At 36.8% G+C, this 23,096-nt stretch overlaps 1 protein-coding gene across 8 annotated transcripts in view; it reads left to right on the top strand.

Annotated features, from left to right (window-relative positions):
* dlg1 (MAGUK family member discs large 1) overlaps nucleotides 1–23,096 on the top strand; it is a 338,246-nt gene that overhangs the window by 181,195 nt on the left and 133,955 nt on the right. Inside the window, exon 1 of one of the 8 annotated variants that reach the window (XM_087358943.1) lies at nucleotides 9,130–9,237. The exons of the other annotated variants lie outside the window; for them this stretch is intronic. Coding sequence (XP_087215069.1) covers nucleotides 9,145–9,237 — 93 coding nt within the window. The 5' untranslated portion in view covers nucleotides 9,130–9,144. Of the gene's footprint in view, nucleotides 1–9,129; nucleotides 9,238–23,096 lie in introns of those variants that run through there. 8 annotated transcript variants of the gene reach the window in all.

The following is a 23,096-nucleotide window of genomic DNA, read 5'->3' as shown; positions in this document are numbered from 1 at the left end:
AGAGCTAAGAAAATTCCTGTAAGTGTTTATTTGTGAGATTTTAAGTTGACTGAAAAAAACGAGTTGATATAATCACAAATTACGCCTTTTATTTCATAAATGGTTGTAAAGCTGTAAAGAATATAAAGTCCGTTCGGGCTGCATTGGTCGAGAGACACTGATCTCATAGAGAAAGTCATTTGCTGAAACAATTCTTGAAATTTATGTGTCTCTACTTGGCCTAGCTTACCTGTCGTTTTATTTCTCCTACTTTTGTACACCTTATTTCTGTACTGTTGTACAAAATGATCACAGCGTTCCTGCCCTCCTATAAAAATGTTTCAGATCTTCTTCGAGAGGTGTCAGTTACTACCGTTAGCGTTTTCCAGTGTTAAACCGCCATGTTCTCAGCTTGTAACGAATTGGGATTGAATCATACGTGCGTTTCTATAGTTGTCTTGTTTGTTTCTTGTTGTTGGAGTAAAGTAAAAGCGAAATTTAAGTATTCTTTCGTTTCACGTTCCCTTACACCGACTTAAAGCGTCTTCAAAAACTTCTTATAGCCATGTAAGATTTGAGGTTTTCCCAGCGGTGAGTATGAAGATTTCTTTCTTCTGTGTTGGAGTTTCTGCGGTGATAAAGTGTTAAGAATCGATAATGGGTCATTAATAATTCTGTTTATATTCTCATTTTAAATTCTGTCTTAACTTTGAAGTACTGACAGAAAGAGGGTATTGTGTTCAAATTCTTATGGTGGCTTTATTAAGTTATTTGATTCCGGAAAACGGAATTTTCTCTTCGGAATTCGTTAATGAGTTGCATGTCTTTGTGTCCGTCCGTCCGTGTATTTTAAAGTGTGATTCTCCGTCAGATATAATTTTTCTTCTAATTGTACTCAAACCAACGTACTTAAAAACCACTATATTCAATTTAAATTTATTGCTGCTTTTGTCTTTTTAAAGGTGTGTTTGTACTGTCGTGTCACTGTCATATCGAAACGGAACGTGATTTCTGCGAGTGTCAGTGTGTTCAATATGACAGACGACGCGAAAGAAAACCCATTACCATACTTCGACGTCTGTAAGACGGCGTTACTAACCCGAAGGCCAGCATCTTCACTTGCCGTAAAATCCTCAGATCTCATAGTCTAGGAAGATTTTTTTAAATTTAGAAACATTTGAGACAAAGACGATCCTTTGCCAACGGGTTAATAAATTCGTTGTACCGTTGCCATAAAGCTGTTTTACAAGAATAATGAAACAATAAAAGACTTTGACCTATTTCTAGTGAATGAAAAATACCTAAATTAGGCATTCAATAGCCTGTCACATTCACCAAAATGTTTAGTCTCATAACTCGTTTTCTTTGGACACCCTCTTCCATGTTCAGATACATTATTTTTATTGCTGTTATATTTTCTTCAGAAGTGCAGAAGTCTGCACTACTAAAATATTAAATGTACAGATAATGACGTCCCGGAAGCCCAGGGCAACACGGCGACAATGTTATTTTTCTATTCGTGCAATAAAACTCTTGCGGTTAGATTTACAGTACAATATGCAGCTAATATGCTTGAAGATACATCGCGAAGCGGTTGAAGAATGCTGAGATTACAGAAAGACAGGTCCGATTTATAAATCTTGTTGGACCAGCGTCAGCGTCGTAATACTGAAATATCGCGATTTATAAATCAATTCCACGATTTCTCATGTCATATATAATATGAAAAGTATGGTTCGTGATGTCGCACCTGGTGTATGTGTTGCTGATAAAAGATACCATCAAGGAATGCGTTCTTTATGAGGTAAGTCGCAACCCTTTGAACATTTGAAAGGACGCTTTTGACATGGTGTTCGCCTAACACAAGGTCTTTGCACTGCAATTTAATTTATTGCTTCTAAAGCCCGATCGGGCCTACGAGCTGTTATAAGAGACAGGATAGATATAATTTCAACACGCTTTTTGGACACTTGAATGAATTTATCATAATTAGTTATTAAATAATGACATAAAAGGGTTATGTGTTGTTGATCAAAGGTAGAGAGGATGTGTAGTAGTCTGTTTATACCGTGTTCCTCAGGGTATTTGCCTAAAGAGACGAAGGAAACCACATAACTTCGTTTCGCTTACACAACTCCCACTGAAATTTGAAGTACGCACGTACGAGCTCGCCACCGCTTGGTTTACCTGCTTGCTATATTTATGTGTACAGATTTACGGTTTGATTTAGTGGCAAAGCTTTGCCATGTCCGACAGTGACAGTGTTAAGCTCCAGGAAAGTCTTAGTAAGACAACAAAATCTAGGCCTTTGTATGAGAATACCATCTAATCTAAAGTGGTGTTCATATTATCTGCTGCTGTTATGGAACACAAAGTTATAACACTGTCATCAGAAAGCGGTTCCTGTTTTATTACATCCCGGGGTAGTAGGCTGTTTTAACTGAATTTAACATCAGCAAAACGTATTTTTCTCAAATCGACTTTATATTATCCTCCCACATAGAAAATTTCAGTCTAAAATTCTGGAACGAATAGCCATAGGCATAGGTTGTAGTATAATATTAAAATGTATGTTAAGAAAACAGAGTTGATGGGTGTGAATTGAATTAATGTGGCAGGAAAGGTGGTGGTGACAGGCTGTTGTGAACACGTCACGGTTTTTACAAGTGACCGCCACTGGACCCTATCCTGAGCCAGATGAATCCAGTCCGCATCCTCACACCCTGTTTAAGATCCACTTTAATATTATCCTCTCATATTCGAGGTTGTATCTTCCCTTCAGGTTTTATGACTACATTTTGGCATGCATTTCCCATCTTTCTTGCGTGTTGTGTATCCCACCAACCTCATTCTTCACTTGATCGTTCGTATAACGTGATGATTTTTAATACATACGGATTATAAACTCAATCTTTAGTTAATTGTATCTGTCCTTCTGGTGATTATTTTTCTTGGAACCTTCTATTTATTCCAGAACTTTGATTACACCAACATGAATCAACAATGAAATTAGATACACTTACGTTTTTAGAAATGCTAATCTTTGTTTTTAGATAACAGGTAGGAAGGTAGAAGGTTCTGGTCTGAATTATAGCAGTCGCTTCCCTGATATAATCTGTTCTTATTTCTTTCGCTAATGTAATTTATATTTGGTACAGTCATTCCGAAATATTTCTCAGATATTGTTTGTTTTCCATTATTCTATAAGAACAGAGGCATGACCTTGCGAGAGCATTCATTATAACGTTTCCACCCAACATTTCTTACTCCGCGCTGTCTTTAGGATTTGGGGCACTAATTTACATTATTGGCCCATTCATCAGTATGTGCGGATCGGTTCCAGAATTCGTGAAGTATATCTGCATTCTCTCGATATTTATGGTCTGAGAGGGAAAATCTGTTAAGGAATGTGGTTGTCAGTAATCCTTTAATAAATACGCACTAAATCACAGGTCCGTAACTTTGTATTCCAACCGTAACATTAAGAATGCTGCTCCTAGCGCTGTTACAACAATAAATTTGAGTAATGGAGGTGTTTTATCATTTGCGTTGCAGGTAATTGAATCATATTTCTCTACGGACTTTACTTGCTCCCGAAATGGGGTTTATGGCATAACACATCAAATTACTGTGCAGATAAAGTAAAAAGAAATATTTTTTTTATTTTGTAGAGGAAATATTTTTCTCAACGTATTTGTCTGAACGTGTCATAGATCTATATTAAATCTTCTAAGGTTCAATAAAACATAAATTTGATAGCCGCCATTTTAATTATATAGCTCTATAGTCCTTGAAGGACGTTGGCGTCCTCACACTTAATCTATTTAAAGATCTGGTTGGATAGAAAAGTTGGAAGTTGCTGCCCTTAATAAAATTTTAGTTTTGTTTGTTTTGTTGTTTCACTTTTTAAGAGTTTTCTTTGTGTAGTACATATTTCATAACACTTTTTAACCTTATGATTTAAACTCTTGTCTAATTTGTATGTTATCCTCGCCACCTCCCCCCATTTTGGGTTCCTGCCATGAGTCAAAACAAGGATTAGGAAAAGTACTTAGTAATTCTCTAATTGTTCCTTTCATTTCTTTGGACTCGGATGTCTACAAGAAAACTTCATTCACAATTCGTAATTGTTTCCATCGCACAACGCCTTCAGTTCTATATGTCGGCTTTCTGCTTCATGTATGTTATTACATTAGCATTGCATTGCATTGCAATGAAATTTCTCTGAAGTTACTTATTGTAGAAGCCTCTGTTTCCAAATGAGATCAGTTGGAGGCCTCATATTCGTAAAATAGGTTATTTCCTGTGATAGCATTTCACAATTTTTGTTTATAAGTCTGGAGCAGATAGGACCGGTCTTTCTCGATTTATTTACATGTAATTCGTAGCGCAAAGAAAGCAACACTTCGACATTACGAAGATTATCTGGTGAATGCTGTTTAGGGAATTGTCGCTTTTTTAGTTGAGAATGGTACGAAACATATGAATACAAACCGAAGTGTTGTGTGTTGGTGAACCAGGTGAGGCATATAGTTGCTGTTGAGCTTTATAGGGTTAAACTTGATTGAAATCTAAAACTATGGGAGAAGTGTTGCTGTCAACAGTGATCAACAGCATTGTCCTTCATACCACATCTTATGTTTAATCTTAAAAACGAGCAATAAAGTGACTGTGTATGATTTGAGGTTTTCACAGCGTTGAGTATGAAGATTTATGTCTTCTGGGTTGTTGCGCTGTGTAGTCTGGTTGATGTTTACCAACGTTTCAGAGGTCATACTGCCTCCGTCATCAGCGCAAAAACCCAGAAGATAGAAATCTTCACTAAAGTGACTGATGGTCAGTTGAAACTTTTATTCAGCCCCTGTTTTGTGCCACTGGCCTATACGTAAATGACGATGTGACATGGCTGGTAGGTAGCATCAAAGTTTTGGACTTCGTATATCCAAGTAGGTCTATAACATAGCTATTACGTATTGTAGCAACAGTGTGATCCTGAAACCATGTGGACAGGCATTGGGTTTCATGGCTTCCCAAACGACACTTATTTACAGATGAAACCATGTTTTGGATTATATTACTAATACAGACCACGGAAACTAACCCCTCCATAATCGTACTTAAATAAGATCTACCTTTGTATAGGCCTGTAGATGCTGAACATAAATGTCATGCTGGTGGTAAAATACTATGACGTAGTGTGAAATTCATGGGCCGTGGTTAAAAAATGTTATGTGACCCAACGCTGTAGTTCGCTTTGCCTGATCCTCTTAACGGCCTATCAGTAGAATTAGCGGATAATGTGTATGCAACTGTTACACTGAATCCCAGCTTCATTTGCTGTCCCGTGCGTTAACGCTTTCACTGACATTGGCGTAACATTTACCTCACGGGAAACCATACAGCGCACCGTTAACGGAAATTTCCCGACGCTCACAATGATTTATATTGGACATTTTTTAATGTCTGATGTGATATTATGTCTTGGCGACGTTTCGGGTGTACAGTCAGCCTCGCAATGTTATATTATAAATATACATACAGACCAGACGGCGATACTACACACAAAATCAACACTGACATCTTCAGATCTCCTAATTAAAAAGTCGAAGTTATTTTTAGATCGGTGTGTGCACAAATTCAAATTTTATCCGACCACAAGATAAATTAAATTTTTGTAACCGTAGCTGTGTTTGAAATTGATTTATGCCCTCCTAGTGCACGTGTTCGCAAGTTTAATTACGCTCTGTATCGGTATTCGCAACTAGTTTCGAACTAAGTCAGTTTTTACAAGATTTATATTGTTTTCATTTTATTCCGACCCTCTTCGGGATTTTCATTACAGTCGCTGATTTTATAGAACCTAAAATAAGGTGGTCGTGTTAGAGGTTGATTCGTATACTCTTCTAACTGCAGTAGTTATCAAGTGTCGAATTAGACGACATTGAAGTGTGTAAAGTAGGATTTGAAATTAGGAAGCCATGACCTATTTTAAAGCCTTGACCCTGTTCTTTTAGGCCCCTTGGTAGAGCCAGGTTCAGCCTACGACAGAAATAGAACCAGCTTCTGAAACGTCGTGGTTTTAGTTAAATAAAACTTATACTATCTATAACGTTCTACACGTGGTGTCAAACCTTTGTTATAAACATTTAAACTTACATAGACAACTAATAAACTACATGGTATAAAGTCTTTCTTTAGTACATGATTACCTGTTCAAATGATTATCAAATGTCAGTATCTTTCTATAAGCATTATGTTGTCAGTTGAAGGTGTCTTGCATAAGTCTCCAAATAGTATTTTTGAGTTCCCTCACTATTCCCCGTAATCCTCATTGCCTTTTTTATTTGGATGATAGATTATAGAATTATGTCTTGTCATTTTCGTGGTCATTTTGACGTGTACTGAGAACCACTCTTTTAGGTATAGTTTTTGTAATTTATTTCAGAGAAGACAGAAATTATTTTATGAATTTTCAAAATCAGTTATACTTTTTTAATGCATTGGGCACTTTCATCATAGCGTATTTTCTGTCGTATCCGAGTTTTGTCTGATAGAAACTTTTCATGTCGTCCGAGATGAGTGTTTTGAACTCGTCAACCCTGGCGTCTATCTCCATATTGTCGCAGTAAATATTAGACCTACGAAACGTTTCTAGAATAAAATTTTACCCACACGTACTGTTAATACGAATTGCTTGTCACCTACAGATGTGACGCATGTTCACGGTAATTGAATTTGGTTGCCTTTAGGTGTGACCAGTTTATGCTCTCATTATAAGTCAATCTGAAAGACAATTAACACAGTTTCTATGCAGAGCGTGGGTTTGCCGTAGGTCTCATAATCTACGTGACCAAATTGGAATTGGACATGAACGACGTTAGGCTTTCAGTACATACTATTATCTCCGATGAAAGCGAAACGTAATAGCATTGTCTAGCTCATAATAGTAATTGGTTATAATTGCTTGTTTCTTCGTTTTCCTCTGAGCAGTCAGTGCGATTGTTGACGCCACACTTTTAGGGGGTGGGGGTGGAGTAAAGTGAGCATGGTTGGGGTTGGGGGTTGAGAAGACGTCAAACTGAGAGAGCCTGGTTGACCATACTGTGTGATGGGGACGGTGATGAATGATGGTGGTCGTTCTGTTGAAAGCATGAGAGTGTAGTAAAGAGAGACGATGCTAGTTCTTTTAGCTTTGTGACCGTATGAGTTGGCAGGATGTTCGTTGTTTTGTTTTATGTTCTACTGGTTTGTTTCAGGGTCTGTAGTAAATAATGTTATTGTAAAGCCCAGTTAGTGTAAGTTGCTTCAAGGGCTAAGAGATGAAAATTCGTTTTTATGACGTTAAACCTAACTGAAAACGAATTTACCACTTTCAGAAACTGTGTGTTTTGACCAGAAGTAGCTATGAATTCTGGATACAGGAATAATTTAATTCCTATTTCCTTCATAATAAAGCGGAGCATGAAGTGGTTAGCACTTCTTCGTATTCAGAAATTTCAGGAAGTCCGGAGATCCGCTATCCTGATTGAGTTTTTCATGGTTTTCCTCGGTCCCTCCAGGCAAATTCCGGGATAAATTAAATTAGACCCAGACTGCTCTTTCCATATGCTGTTATCCTTCATCGATAATTTTATCATTCGAAATACATAGTCTAAGCTGCTGATAGCGTTGTTAAATAAATTGCAAATAGATATTTGAGAATATAAGCATACGCAACACTTCTCATTTTCGAGACAGAGATTTTTTACGTTTTCTATTAATTCTTCTGACACAGAATACGAAATTACACTAATTAAAATTTGAATCTACGACAACCAAGGAAAATATAATTCGTATCTCAGTTCAGAGTAGTTTTTGAATAAATCAGATTTAAAAATTTTGTACAAACCTCGTACGAGTTAAGTTCAAAATACGAAACATTTGCTTAACTGGTATGTGTACTGATGATCTGGGTTTTGGTGATGTGTGGACCGGTCGCTAGATGCCACTGCTGTTACCGCCGTCGAAATCTCAAGTCTTACATAGTCATGTACTGTTAATTTTCGTCACCAACACAATTTCTAAAGCGTTGTAATGCCCGTAATATTTCATACCGCTCTCAGTAATACAGCCGTAGCTTTGGAGTGTAGTATAGATATTTTTTTATAATAAATAACAATATCAGTACCTTGAGCTAAATCGCGAAGAACACGTTGAAAATATGTTGTCTACTCCAAAGTGTGCATACGCCTTTAGTATCGTGTTTATATTCAATCCAATTTCATTCTTTCCCATTGAATTGGATCGACTATATAGTTCAATAAAAAGCACGCTCTTTTCTGCAGGAGATGCCATGAAAACATTCGCTCTCTTAAGGTCGTTGTCCCTCGCCTGTCATAAAAAGTAAGCCGCTTAGGATCCTTTTCGCAGCGTTTAACCTAACCTCAAACCCCTTGGTTGGGGGAAGCTTTTGGAGGTGTGCGCCGTCGTAGAACAGTCGTCGGGGTAGGAGAAGCAGCTCTGATCGTGGCAGTCAGTCATGGCTAACTGGGCTCACACAGTGGCGAGCTGCTATCGCGGGTTGTAACGCGATCACCTGTTGTGTGCTGTTGGTGCTACGACGTAGCCTGCTGAAGGATCTGTCGATATATAATCACAGAGAAACTATTTTATAATGTTAATTTATTTTATTAATAAGAACACTGATGTGTAATGATCAATAATTAGTGTTATTGATTTATTTATAAAATGATATTCAGTTCGAAGTGAATTATGTACTTGAGTCTCCTGTATAGACTGTCGAATTAAGTTGTCTGTTACGAGACATTTAAAATTTACGTAAATCCAGTCATCGTCATAAAATAGGTTTCTTTAAGGACTAAATTTTTCCTCGTGTTCCAAGATCTGCAGTTTAATTTACGAAGTCTTGCTTATATAACTAATTTACTTATTATATGATAGTGTTTATATGATATGGAATCTAAGGCTTATGACAGTGCTTGTTCCCAGTACGTTACTATTTCTTTCATAATTTTGAATGAATGGACTTAAAAGATTTTAGAACATTAGATGAGGTTCTTTACCAGTGCAATCTTAACACCCGAGAGTGTAAATTTGGTGTAAGGAAGACTGAATGCGTTGTTTGAACTTTCAGAAGTTGGTCTTGTGAAGATTTCAAAACGTAATATGGGTTTCAACGAAAAGAGATTTCGACGTCTTCGGAAATTTCGTTTCTTCGGACGAGCCAAAGTTTATCTTCTGGTCCGGTGGCCACATTTGGTACGTTTCTGTTGCTCCTAACTGGCCCCAGTGCTTTTATTAGCAAACTGATTCAGCAGCTAGCTTATAAAATTTGTAGACGTACAGAGTGATTCAAGAATCCCTGTGCACTTGTAAGAACAAAAATATATTTTCTGGTTACAGTGCAGTACAACTAGTTGAATGACGTTTGTGGTCAAGTTCATACAGTCACGTGGCACGAGTCACGTGCACCGCTTAGGTCGTATTTGTGCACATTGAATTTTGAATCGCTCACTCTGTTTGAACGCTCGAAACCTATGGATGTCTCACTCGTAGCTGTAGTTGGCTCAGTGTGGCAGTCCATGTTCCTTGTGTCTGTTCAGTATTAGGAGAAACGATAGATCGAACGCGTACCTTCTTAAGCGGCGTGTGAATTCGAGGAATTGTCTACTAAGAATCTGGATTTATTTTCAAACCAGCACGTGTGGAGTATTTAGTAATAGTCTTATAATAGCCAAAGTAGTAAAGTTGTCCTTGTGCTTTATTGAGCATCATGGTATGAAGACGTGTGGAGGAGTGGAGTTGTTGTCCCTACATTATTAATTTCTGCACCACATTGAAGTGAGTGGTCATCTTTACTTCCGTGGTAGAATTCCTCGGTATCCGTTGGATAGGAGGCTGGCAAAGCCTCTGCCGGGTTTCGAACGTAGGTCGTCTGAGGAACAGAGGATCCTGTCTCCATATTACATATGATAATTGGATTTCACAGACGTTTGCTGTTAATTTACTACGGAGTGTGTGTGTTAAGGTACTGTCTCGTAATTATCTTGGAATGTCTGAGTGAAACAACGAAAATATTGTTTGTTAAGGTGCAGTCTGAGAGTTTGTCTTGTGAAATTGATGGTTAAGAACAAACGAAAGTGAACGTCGCTGTCATGTGGATAGGATTCCTTCGTATTTGGGAAGTCCCGTGTTTAAATTTGGACCTTGAGATTGATTATCTTTTTCGAGGTTCTTCGTCGTTTTCCACTATCACTCCAGGCAAATGTCTTCTTCCATATTAGACGTTATACAGTCTGAGCCACTCACAGTGTCATCAATTAAAATACTAACAACAAATGAACGTCTAGGCGAATACCTTTGAAATATGAAGCAATAATGCTAGTCGTCTTACCGCGACACTTGGTATTTCTAGATGACTTAGATTTATTTAAGGCTCTCCAGGTGATTCAGTAATGATGTCGACCATCTTCCTGGACTGTTTTGTAGATCCGTACATTATCCATCTTCAACGCGAGACAGACAGATCAGAGACAATAGGGAGTGAAACAGAAAGATAGTCCTTAAAAGGGCTCGTTGGTGTTTTTTTAGAGAGAGGGATAGTAGAGGGAAATCCGCTCTAAAAACTGGATCCTTATCAGATCTATAGCGATGGTGCAGACGTCTTCTGTACCAGATCATAGTTTACATGAGAGCAGTCCTTTTAAGCATTGGTGCAATAACTAAGTTACTTTGCTTGCTGTGCGTTTTCAAGTCGGATTCTGAATTTTAAATGACGAAATCGGAAACTATGTCAGGAGCATACATTACATTCCACTAACTCTAAAATTTCTTTCCGATGCTCCATAAACATGTATGTAACCGGTTTATGAAGATCGTACAGCAATGAAATCATTGTGTATAGTTGGAGAGATATCATCCAGACAAAGGAGCGGAATTTGTAAAATTTACATTGCAGTCTTCTGGTCGTAACACCATGTAATCTTGTACGTCGTTGTCGAATTTGCGAAGGAACGTATCGCCTGCGTCTTCTTCAGAAATGAAAGTTTTGTATTCTTAAAGTTACAGAATATTGTAACTAACTAACTAACTAACTAACTAGATGGCTTGGGGAACCCGGAAGTTCATCACCTGTCCAGGTCGTGGGCCAACAGAATCCAATCGCCTTTTCCGGGTCCGAGGCTTTGTGTAATTTTTCGCAACCCTGCAGTTTTTTTTACGTTGAAATGTTGTTAGCTCACGCCCAACCCCAAGCTGGAGGACCACCCCTTGTCGGCTGTGTGCGGGTGTTTATTCAATATATTCGCAGCTAACCTCCATAATGTAATATTTGAGGTTTTCACAGCGGTGAGTATGAAGATTTCTGTCTTCTAACCTCCATAACTCTAGGCTGCCCCTACATCCGCAACCTGAGGACGCGCCATGCCTTGGTGGCAGGACTCACAAAATATGGCATTTATTGTACGCTCAGCGTGTATCTATTACTTTTGTCGAAATAGAGGTAAACACTTTGGAACATGTAATTTATACACAGCCTCAAAATTCTGGCGCGTTCACCAGAATTTCACCTTTGGCCCTTGTGGAAGGCCAGATGGTTGCCCGGATGGGATTCCCCACGCAGTAATTTCCACGTTGAAAAACGCATTTAAGTCTTATATAAAATACCCACTGTTTTTGTATTATCTTAATTTAAATTGGAATGTGCCAAGAGACTTTAATCAAAACTTTGCATGATCAGATGTCGTTAAAATGCAAATGGCTGCTATTCAGTTGTTACAGACGGACAGATAGATGGGGAAACTAATATGGACATTTTTGCAACTTTTCGCTGCGAACTCGCTTAAAGAAGTTGGACTTACTGACGTATTTATTATTTCTTCACGAACGTACCTTCACGTGTTAACAGTTTTACGTCTTATTTCGCGTGTTTATGCAACTGTGACGTTTGTCGGACTTATTTATTTTTATTTTATTTTATTTTACATGCGCTTCTAAGAAGAGTGAAATGATAAAATCTGTGAGGTGGAATTTTAAAGAAAAAGCAGAGATATACAGAGATATAAAAGCTGAAAATGCGTTCGTAATGGAAAAGTTTTTCCATTTATTTCCATGTGTCTGCGTGTTGCATTCTAAACTGTAAGTTAACACCGTCTCATCTCCTCTGCAATGTTTCATAAATTGTCACAGTTTTGGCAACTTTTCCTGGCGTGCATAACGGTCACACGAATATAAACATTGATGAAACATTGCAATATCTTGACACCGCAAAAACGCGGCTCAGTGCACACAGTGTGTACGTAAATTTTAACATCATACATAGGGCTATGCGTGAAACATTATCAGTTCTCCGAATCTTCACAAAGTAATGTCTGAAAACCGCTCGTCGAAAATATTACATTTTTCATGAACTGTTATTATGAGCTTGTCAGCGTAGTAGTAACGCTGTGACTATGTTTAGGAAGTAACGTGTTCTGCTATTGGTCGATTGTCGGCTCTCCTGATAGTGCAGTTTTGTGAATGTCCTTTATCGAGAATCGAATATCGGGATGTTTTAAAACAGGCCACGACTATCTCTTTCGAAAACATAAGCTTATTACCATTTATTATCATTTCTATTCCATTCTATACAGCTCTGAAATTAAGAATATCGTTCAGTTACATAGGAATTAATCATCAGGTTTTATTTTACTTCAGTTCGGAATTATGTCTCTCTTCGGCTGTATTATGTAAATGCTTAGGTTTGCAATTACAAATACTCTCAAACCTAATTAATGTTTGGAGGCAGTAAGTTCCTCCGAAACGTCGAAAACTTTATCCTGGATTACATTGCGTTAGAACACTAGAACACTACATCGTATCGTGAAACCCTAATGTATTATATTTAATTGGTTAAAATGCATTTTCGTAGTGACGTAACTTCCATGTAAAGGTATACCGCTTTGGAATTTTTGCCAGTGCCTGGACTAGGAGAAAGCTTTATTTATGTTGAGCGTTTGTCCCACTGTACCCCAGCATTTCTTGGTCGGTTAGGAGCACCGTAAACTTACTTCGAATTACAGGACTGATTCATGGAAGTTCCTGCTATAACTGGGGCATGATAACGTTTAGCGCATTTAGTCAGACAGTTAATCTCCATCTGTTTGCGAAACGCCACTCTAGGAAGTTTCGTGTATACGATGAAGTATGCAGCTTCTGATTACAAAATTAATTTTAGCATCACTTGCGATACTGTGCAGATTCGCACACTGGTTACGCGTCGTGAGGTTGCCGAAACTCTCAATTCTGACTGGAATTTATTGAATTTCCTTAAGTTATTCCACACTAATACCGGGGTATTTAAATAAATAAAGTTTTACATGCAATGGTGATGAGCGTGTCGCTGTTTCTGAAGGCTGTTATCTTTGAGTCTCTGGGTCCGCAATTTGTTTCGTCTTTTGTTTAAAAACTGATCAAATGTTTACGTTTTCTGTACGATTGAAATATTTTGTCCAGGTGACCTTCACATGGTTACTGTGGACACAGAGGAACTGTTACGAAGACAAATCTAATTCAGATTTTAGCCCTGGTTGCTTTTTTATTATTTGAACTCAACAACATCGATTTTTAATCATAGTCACCCAGTAGTGGATGGGTTATTGGCATCAGAATAATTTAAAAGCGGATGATGTGATCATTCACTCCTCTATATCGATTTATATCTATAGGCATGCTGTAATTGGATCCGTCAATTGTCCTGTAACGTTGACACTGCTGGTTGGATCGTCAGCGTGGTAAATCTTTGCATGAGAAGAGAAGGTGTACCATTTACACTCTTTGAACTGACGTATTTAGTTACATGTATTATAATTTGTCACGTGTAACTACATTTTCAGCGTAAATGAAGCAGAGTTGGCAGAGATGTATTCTATTCGTTAGTATACCATGACATAGTCGTTGATGAATCAATACGTCACATTAATTGCACTGTTAGGACAACATGGTCTCCAGTTTGGTGGCTGTCATTAAACACACAAACTTCTGTACAAGTAACATGCGCTCATTTAAATTATTATCGTTGCGTTATCTGCGACATAGGTTATACAACATTACACAGTACATTTCTCTCTGTGAATTTTGTTTAGCTTAACTGTTCATACATTTACATTAGATCAGTGATTGCTTTACATATATAATGTGCGTGCTTTGACGTATTCATTTAACTAGTATTCCCTGTTGTTAACTAACGTTTGTTCGGTTCAGTGGCGTTAAATTTTATGGGAATTTTAACAGGGGCCTGAGGGAAAACTGCAGTTTAAGTGTTCGATTCTAATTTCCTAACGGAAATTATTACGTGAAATTTTCCCTAAATTAATGTGGTAAGAATAAGTACCAAAACGCAAGGTGCTGTCTTGTACGGAGGTTTCGCATGTGGTGTTTCCAATTTTACATCTTTCATTACTCTTTTATTGCAAATTAAAACTTCTGTTTACAGAGGGAAAAAAACGTGGAATTATTGCACGGTTTAGAAGTTGGAATTAGACTAATTTTAAGTTGACTTCTTCTTCGCTTTATGTTCAATTTTACATATTCGTTCCATCTGCTTCAGGGTTTGCTTCTTTCTCAGCGCCCTTTTGGGTTTTACTGCAGAATCTTTGTACATCTGATTTGATATTAATTAAGTTTGCATGTTTCCCTCATTGGCAGCCATACTCGGGATTTATCACCAAGAGCAAGGCTCACTAAACAAAAGACGTACGCTAGTGCATGCAGAAACTATTTTCTATTAATAAAATTGCTCACGTGAGATATTTTGAATTGTCCATCTCGATTTGAAATCCTAATAATATTTATCGAGAAATATGTATAAAGAGCACATACGTGTTGTATTATCTTCAGGAATAAATGCTTGTGGTATTTGTAGGAATGGAGTTAATTAATGATATATATTAAAATTAATTCAAGCTTTTCGAGACAAATGGGAAGTTCCCTAAGCCGTTTTACGTTATGCGATTAGTCAAGTATTTATACATGAATTTATTTGAACGATTTCTGCTACCATGCTTTATGAATGTGCATTACTTGCACTGCTAGTTTATATAGAAGCCGCCAAAAATCTAACTGAAAGTCAAACAAAAGGAAGAGAAAAGATATCTTCTAACGCTGTGTAGATTATGTTTTCATTAATTTATAAGCAGCTTTATTCATATTTTTGATCTGACTTGCTAGAATATTCATTGCTAGAGTTTCATTATTGCTGGCTACATTCTGCCTCTTGGGTTGTATATTGCGCCTGGTTTTGACTTGGTTTATCTGCATTGTGCTTCTGTTTCTATAATATTTGCTATAACCGAGCGGCCAAAACTCTTGTTCGTCCTCATTCGTATTCAAATTTATGCAGAGAGAACGACAAATCCTACCCTACATCTGAAGGTAGAGAACCACGAGGTGTGTCCAATCGCGCCCATATTTTTGAATTATCAGCACGAATACTTTGGGGGGGCTTCCACGTCGAGCACCTTTTGATCCGCGGTGAAGCGAGAATGCAGAGTTCTAGAGTTCTTTGTGTCCTAAAAAGATGTAGGAAAGTTTTTTTTTTATCTTGCCGTGAGCGAGCTACTGCACGGAATGGAACTGTCACACTACGCGACAGTGTCCGGATCTGAGAACATCTGGGGTGACGTAGAAGGATTACCCTCTGCATTTTACTAGATCTGGGAATCTGGATGCATCTTCACGCTAAAATGGATTTCTTTCTTCAGAAAATCTTTTATGTGTTGCCTTTGCGCTTAGTTTTCAAAACTAAATTGAGCTAAAGATTTCAAATCACAACTTTCCAAATGCTTTACTCTGGAATGTGAAATAACATATTTTTATGCAAAGTAGCTTCTTAGTAATTCTAAAAGGATTTCTACACGAGCATGTCTTTGCCTTATATAAATTATGGGGCAAAAATGTGTATCCGGATTTATCCTTAAGGACACATGTGCCTAAAGTTCGAACGTTTACCCTTTGCTTATTAAAAGACGAAATATATTAAGGTCCAATACGCGTTAAGCAAACTGATTATTTCCCTATAAATATTAACAGAACAAAGAAGACACAAAAAGTGTGTCTTCTAATGAGGTAATTTCATGTATGCATTTCTTTTAAATGAGTCATGATTTACGAAATGGCTTTGCATTTGATTTATTGTTAAGGATTTTTATACATTAATGCTATTTATTTTATTATTTATTTAGTGTTCTGTCTGACGACAGGTCCATATGAACAGGATCCTTCCATCCTTTTCTCGGACTGGGACCTGTTCATATACGTTCTTGGCAGATGATCCAGAAGTGGTTTGCCATTGCCTTCTTCTGTGTAATTGTTGGGATGCCACGGAGAAACCGGGGAAGCCCCCGGAGGAAAACTCCGTGTTGCCTAGACCACGGCCTTGCCCAACACAAGTTATAAATTTGGGCACCGCTATATGGCTTTTTAAATGTACCTGAAAATATGGTCTTGCAGATTGTGAATAAATGAATGATGCATACCTTAAGTAAGATATTTATAAGTTATTGACAATAACGTCTGAAGGATCTAACAATATTTAATAGTTATCCTAAAAATGCTTCTGTGACAAAAAAAAGGCTAACTTTTCAGATTCTAATGCGAAGAATTTTCAGAAACTAGATAACTCTTTACATGCAACAGACGTATTTATATTTTATTCATGAAAAATTTTACTCTTTTACTTTACCAGTTGTTGTTCCCAGAAAAGGACATGAAATTGAATCTCTCAAATACACAATACATCCACATATTCATGATACGAGAAGAGAGAACATGATTTGTTTAACATTTTGCTGTGGTGTGGAAACCAGTGACGAAATGCAATGTTATTACGCCCACCCTCCCACCCCAGCAATCGAAAGGCAATGTTGAGGTATGTTGTTATGTTATGCCACTATTGTGTTATGTAGTAGAACACTTCGTCTGTGTTACTTCAATTTAGTGATCTGGCGGCCTGCCTCTAGCCAGACCGAAGCATTTACCACTGGAGAAATTTGATGGTCGTGGGTGGAGTAAAGGGAAGTTTTACAACTGAACAATAAATGGATAAAATGGAAACTGCAGCATTTGTTAATGAAACAATAGACAATTCAATAGGTGGATGCGGAACTTTAGTGTTAAACCCAACTGTGCAAATAATTTTTAAATTATGTTTATGACTTGAAACTGAAACATTGCCGTTTCATATATCAGTGTAAAAAATGACAATAATATATCTCTGCTCGAGATATTATAATGAATTATACAGAAGTTTTTTATTGTTTGTTATTGTTAATTTCGTAGAAAATGAGATTGTATAGTTACGTACAAAACTGAAAAGTGCTTTTTGAGAGTGTGTTCAACAACCTCTAAACAACAGCAGAAGTCTTCATAAATGATGCAAGCTGGTCTATTATTATAATATTTTATTTGTAAATTATACATTCTGTTATTCAGAATTACAATAATTTAAGAATGTAATAAGTTCTGAAAATTATCTAAAATTGATCTGACGGGCATTTCAACCAGATAACGGAGACAGCGAATATCCAGAAGTTAATAGGCTTGTTTTTAGACATTTCATTATGTTCATGTGGGTGTAATTTTAAATAAGACAATTAAATATGTCCAAACAAAATATCATAATAATACTACTTGTTTCGCTATTGTGCGGAAATCTTTAGAATGTTACTTTATTTTTAGACATATATTTGGATGATCCGTTTGGATTCAGTGGTACGGAGGTAATTCCAGGTGGTGCTGTTTTAAATAGGGGATGATCGTCACATTCCAAGTTCTATCTGTCAGTCTGTTTATTTTTTCATCTCATTCTACAATGCATAACCTGTATCGTTGTAACGGCGTCTTTAAACGACCTGATAATGCCAGTGATTGTAAATGCTACACGACATCAGTCGTTAGATTGAATAATAAATGCGACTGTCATATGTGTGTTATGCAAAACAATTTCTTGTCTTCTTCAGAATGATACTGAGTTTCCGCTGCTGAAATATACAGAAAACATCGAATTTATTACTGACAGTAAAAAAGGAATGTGTGTTTCAATTCTTCAGCAAAATGTTATTCTTTTTCTGACTCAACTTATATTACTCGTACATGATTCAACAGCAGGGTACAATATTGTCCATTCAGCTTTGAATTTTAAATTTGTTCTCTCTAGATATTGTGTATTTTCCATTAACTAGACTTCGTTTGAATAGCATCTTTACAATGCATAACATTTCCTTCAAATTAATTTTTTCTCTGTTTCTAAATCTCTGGTATTGCATATTCATGTTTCCGCAAATCTTTCTCCGAATTGTAATATCGTTATCATCAACAGTTTTATAAATGGGCTTCGTATTCAAAGATGCGTGATGACTTTGGTGGGTGAGAGAGAAACTACTGAACTTCTTTCCGCTGTAATGAGGTGGAAATGAATCGGTAATTTTATTAGCTGTTTAAGTTATAAGGAAGATTCTGTTCTTGGATTTTCAGTGTTTTGATGGTAGTTCTGAAAACAGTCCCCGAAACCTCCACCCCCTGAGCTGATGTTTTACACAGAGCGGGATGGAAGATCTGAGTTTTCGTCTTCCGACCGCTTGGTGATTGTTGCAGTAAGCAGATCTTTTGCTGCCAAAAGGCAAGATGGAATGGATGCTCAGTTTACATATAAAATATTTATCTCTTGATGTCGTAGCATGTAACTTTCCGTTGGCATTTAAATAGTGTTACGTTTTAATTTTCTGTCTATACGAAGTTTATTAAACAAACGTATAGAAATTACATCTGTCAGTCCATCTAAGATCTTTAAAGGATTTGTATAACTCGATAAATTCTTCTCGGACAAGCCGTGTCAGTAATGTATTAAACCAATTGTTTCTTTTTTCATTCCCGTGATGATAGAGGCAGATGTGGTCTTCGAAACGTTGGGCCTTTATCCAGAATTGGCATCGCTTGTTACTCGAAAAGATTCAAGTCAACACTATTGCGCTACTACTTTGGAGATGTCCTCATATGCCTGTTCTCCGCTGTTCGTGTTACAACTTACACGATCTTATTGTGACCTTAAAGCATGTAATTTGTTGACGGCTACCGTAAAATATCAACATTGTGTCTTATGTTTTGAAGTTTAATGAAGTTATCATTCTCTATATATCTTAAAATCCACTTCTCTGCTTTAACAAATTATCGCTAAAACTGAATAACGCTCTAATGTTGTCCATTGTGTTTAAATAGTCTTCTGTGTCTGACGTATGGGCTTTTTTAAAATAACTACCGTATGTGTGGCGTCAGAAAAAATTTTCACGTTCAAAGTTGAATATGTTTCCATTGATTAGTTGTAATATCGTTTATTTATATAGAAAGCTAGAATTAATACAACGATCTATGATTGCCTCATTTTTCGTGAAGTGGATATAATTACGGGACTATTATTTGGCACAGCATGTGCCATTCTACCCTGAAGAACATACTGTGTTATCCATCAGTAACACGTTCTATCTGAAACAGTGATGTTATTTAGTGACATTGAATAATCTTTTATCTACAAACTTGTGAATCTTAATGAACCGTTAACTAGGCCTATCTAGATAACTATAAATTCATAAGCGACTCTATAAAAGTCAATTCGCTGTGTTTAGTATGTGTCAACAAGATTGATTGGGCTTCAAAACGATGACCATGTATAGATGGATGAACCTCAACAAGCAACGCATGGAACTAGTGGCTAATTGTCGGTTATTTGCATGAGCCAGAGGAATGATTAAATCAGCATGAGACAAGCTTTCGGTTTCGAAATAATTTTCTACTACACTCCTGTTCTTGTACACATATGAACACATTTCATAGTAACGCAAATATAAATTGTCACACGAAGGCAGATTTGTGCTATGCATTCCTCATTACTGTCATGTAACGATCCTTGCAATATTAGTCCTTCGGTTTGCCGAATAGACGCATTTTGTGTTTTCAAGGTCATTCCAAAGTCATATTTTCAAACGCATATTTCTGTCGATCTATAGGAATCTGAGTCGCTAAACTCATGTCAATTAGAGGTCTCGGGCCGATCAGAGTCCTATCAAGGTCACGACAATATCAGTCAGATGGTTTGCCGTATAGATGAATTTAAAATTTTCAAGGTCATTTGGAAGTCACTTTTTCAAACGCATTTTTCTACCGACCTGTAGGTGACTGAGTGACCATACTCATATCACTTCGAGCTCACGGACAGGTTGGCGGTATGTCTGTGTCACGACAGAATCACTCCGGTTGTTTGCCGAATATAAGACTTTAAAATTTTCAACGTCATTCGGAAGTCATTTTTTGGAACCTATATTTCTGCCGTTCTGAAGGAATCTGTGTGGCCATACTCATGTAAGTTTGATATCACGGTCAGGTCAGCGTCATGTCAAAGTGACGACAATATCAGTCGGATGGTTTGCCGTATATATAAATTTAAATTTTCATTGTCATTCGGTAGTCATTTCTTCAAACCCATATTTCTGCCGATCTGTAGGAATCTGTGTGGCCTTACTCATGTGAGTTTCAGGTTATTAACAGGTAATTGGGATTCATGAATATTAAACGTAGTTGATAAATACATTGTTTATTTGGGAACCAAATTTGACTTATAAATTCACTATATAGATAATGGATAAGTATGTGTTATTGGTTGTTAAATTTGAGAGATTTTCGTAGTTCCTGCAGTTATATATCGCGTTAGTAAATTATTTACTTGCGTGCACAATATAAGTACATGGCCCAGAAAGGATGTTGCTCCAAAGTGTTTGAAAATTACGTTTTTTACCATATGCTTCAACAGACCACACCGAATATTTTTATAGGTCAATTTGAGTTCAGTTGTGGGTACTACCTGCTTTCTTCTTATTTATTTATCTATTTTGTATCACTGGAGCTAAGCTATTTTTAGTCTTGGACGAATTTTATTGTAGAATCTCAATGTCAGGTTTCATCAAAATCCCCTTATTGGTTTCGTATATGAACATACGGACGGACCAGACATTACCTTTCCATCTTGCATTTATTTTTTGCACCTTATGCGAATAACGCATAATAATTGACTCCGTGTTACACACTGCATGTTAATATCGACGTCCACTAAATATGTGGCATGAAACTGTAATATACGTTTAACGAACTAGGTGAAAGGGTGAGAGTTTCTATGGGTTGCTACTCTGTTATGTTCTTAATAATGTAATATTAAGTTGCAACTTTAAGTCTCACTTAGCTACCGGTTTCAACTACACTAATATGATCTCTAGTCAACAGACGTCAGAATCTGTTTGAAACGTAAGTCTGAATTATAGAACAGTAAAAAGATGCGTTGATCTTTTCTGAGAAACTCCCGAGGACCCAATGAAACGGAAACATATGATTGCTCAGTTGAGCGTATTAAGTTCCTATTGAACTCGTAATGTTGAAACATTTTCAGTACTAGTAAGTGATGTTTATATATTTAGGACCCAAACATCATGGAAAAGAACTGAAAAAGCTGAGTCAGTCGAGTGACACTATATGTTGCACTGCAGGGAACTATTCATGAATAGAATGGGAATTGTAGGCAACCTATTTATTGCACTGTGTTAGTGTGCGCTCTGCACTTATATCGACTTATTTTATACCTTGTATATTACCGATTTTCACAATTCTTGTTAATCGATTCACTCCAACTTACAAGCCAACTTACACGTTAAGTGAACCATGGTGAATTTGTTTCTAATTAATCTCTTTACTTTTAATTCTTTAATAAATTTCAGAAAAGTATCACAGTACAATATCCTGTTTTTGTATAGTTTAAACATGAAGCTTTAAACGTAGCTAATAATTGAACGAAGTATTTTGGCAGGATCAACATCAACACACCGCATCGAATTGCGCAGTTTTTAAGGAAATGGCTTTAAACTACGAGAGAATTTTAATGTGCATTTATAAAACTTACTTTCTAGTATGTAGCAATGAGAAAAGTCGTAATGTATTTTTAGTTAAATGAAATGTTATTAAGTTTTCCGTGTATTAAATTTGAAGTAATACATTGCATTAATATCACAAGTTTTGGTATGGTCCTCCATGCCATACACTCTGCGTTGAGAGAGAAATTTAAAAAAAAAAATTCTATCGAAAAAACAGTCACGGTCGAAGTGAGTTAAGAAAAGTTTGGCTGTTACGGGATTTGGCTTAGTTGCTCAGTAGTCAATTACATTTCCGACTGTTAGAGTTGACGTGGGTGGAACGACGTTTAAGGACTATGATGCTAAACCTTATTTGCGGTGGAGGTTTTTTCTCAATTATACATTTCTAGGTACGTACCCATATCGTTATAAAAGAAATAAGATTATACATTAATGGAATACACCCCTCAGTAATAGAAACTGCAATTAAATAAATTTTACGTTCTTGATGCTTTACAGGTCCTCATATTAACAGTTGTGTGTGCTTTTTTAAGCTGTTTATGAAAGTTCTTTGTAAAGAGTTTCTAAGTTTCTGGATTTCGTGGAACAAATTCATGCATATTTTGCCGTCAGAGAGAATAAAATTCCCTATTGGTTTGTCAAAGCTTCAAATTCGTTCTTTTAGAAAGCAATAAAGTTTTATGCAATTTTATGAGTAACGTATGTCTGTATAATTGCATACTTTCGAATATCAAAACTTGTAGTTATGTTATGGTTTTTCACAAAGAAAGAACACAGGCCACTCAGCATCCCCCCCCCCCCAGCAACCTATTAATGTAACAAGCAAACAGCAGCTTCCGCTTCTGGAAACGGCACTTCATTGATGGCCACGGAATATGTAGGTCTCTAACACATGTTTATGAAGCTTAATGCGTATACCTGAAAGTATGCATGGGATTTCTAGCATATTTTCACCGAATTTTTACAGATGTTTTGGAAATAAATGGCATCACCGATTTCGTACATCCTGAGTCTTGGGGTAATGTCCAGTCCCACCATCCACATTGCAGCACAGTCATTTTGAATTAGTGGTGGTAGTCTGTATGCTAATACGTGTGGTTATTGAGAATGTTTATAGAGATATTGAGTTCTTTTATCCTTTCGTGGCTTTTTAAAGTTGTAGTTATGTAATTAAAT

Source organism: Zootermopsis nevadensis, unplaced genomic scaffold, assembly GCF_977971745.1.
Source record: "Zootermopsis nevadensis isolate Lab colony 2312 unplaced genomic scaffold, Znev_1.0 Znev_ptg000030l, whole genome shotgun sequence".
NCBI lineage: Eukaryota > Metazoa > Arthropoda > Insecta > Blattodea > Termopsidae > Zootermopsis > Zootermopsis nevadensis.
The sequence above is the reverse complement of the archived record's forward strand: the minus strand, read 5'-3'. Positions and strand labels throughout refer to the sequence as shown.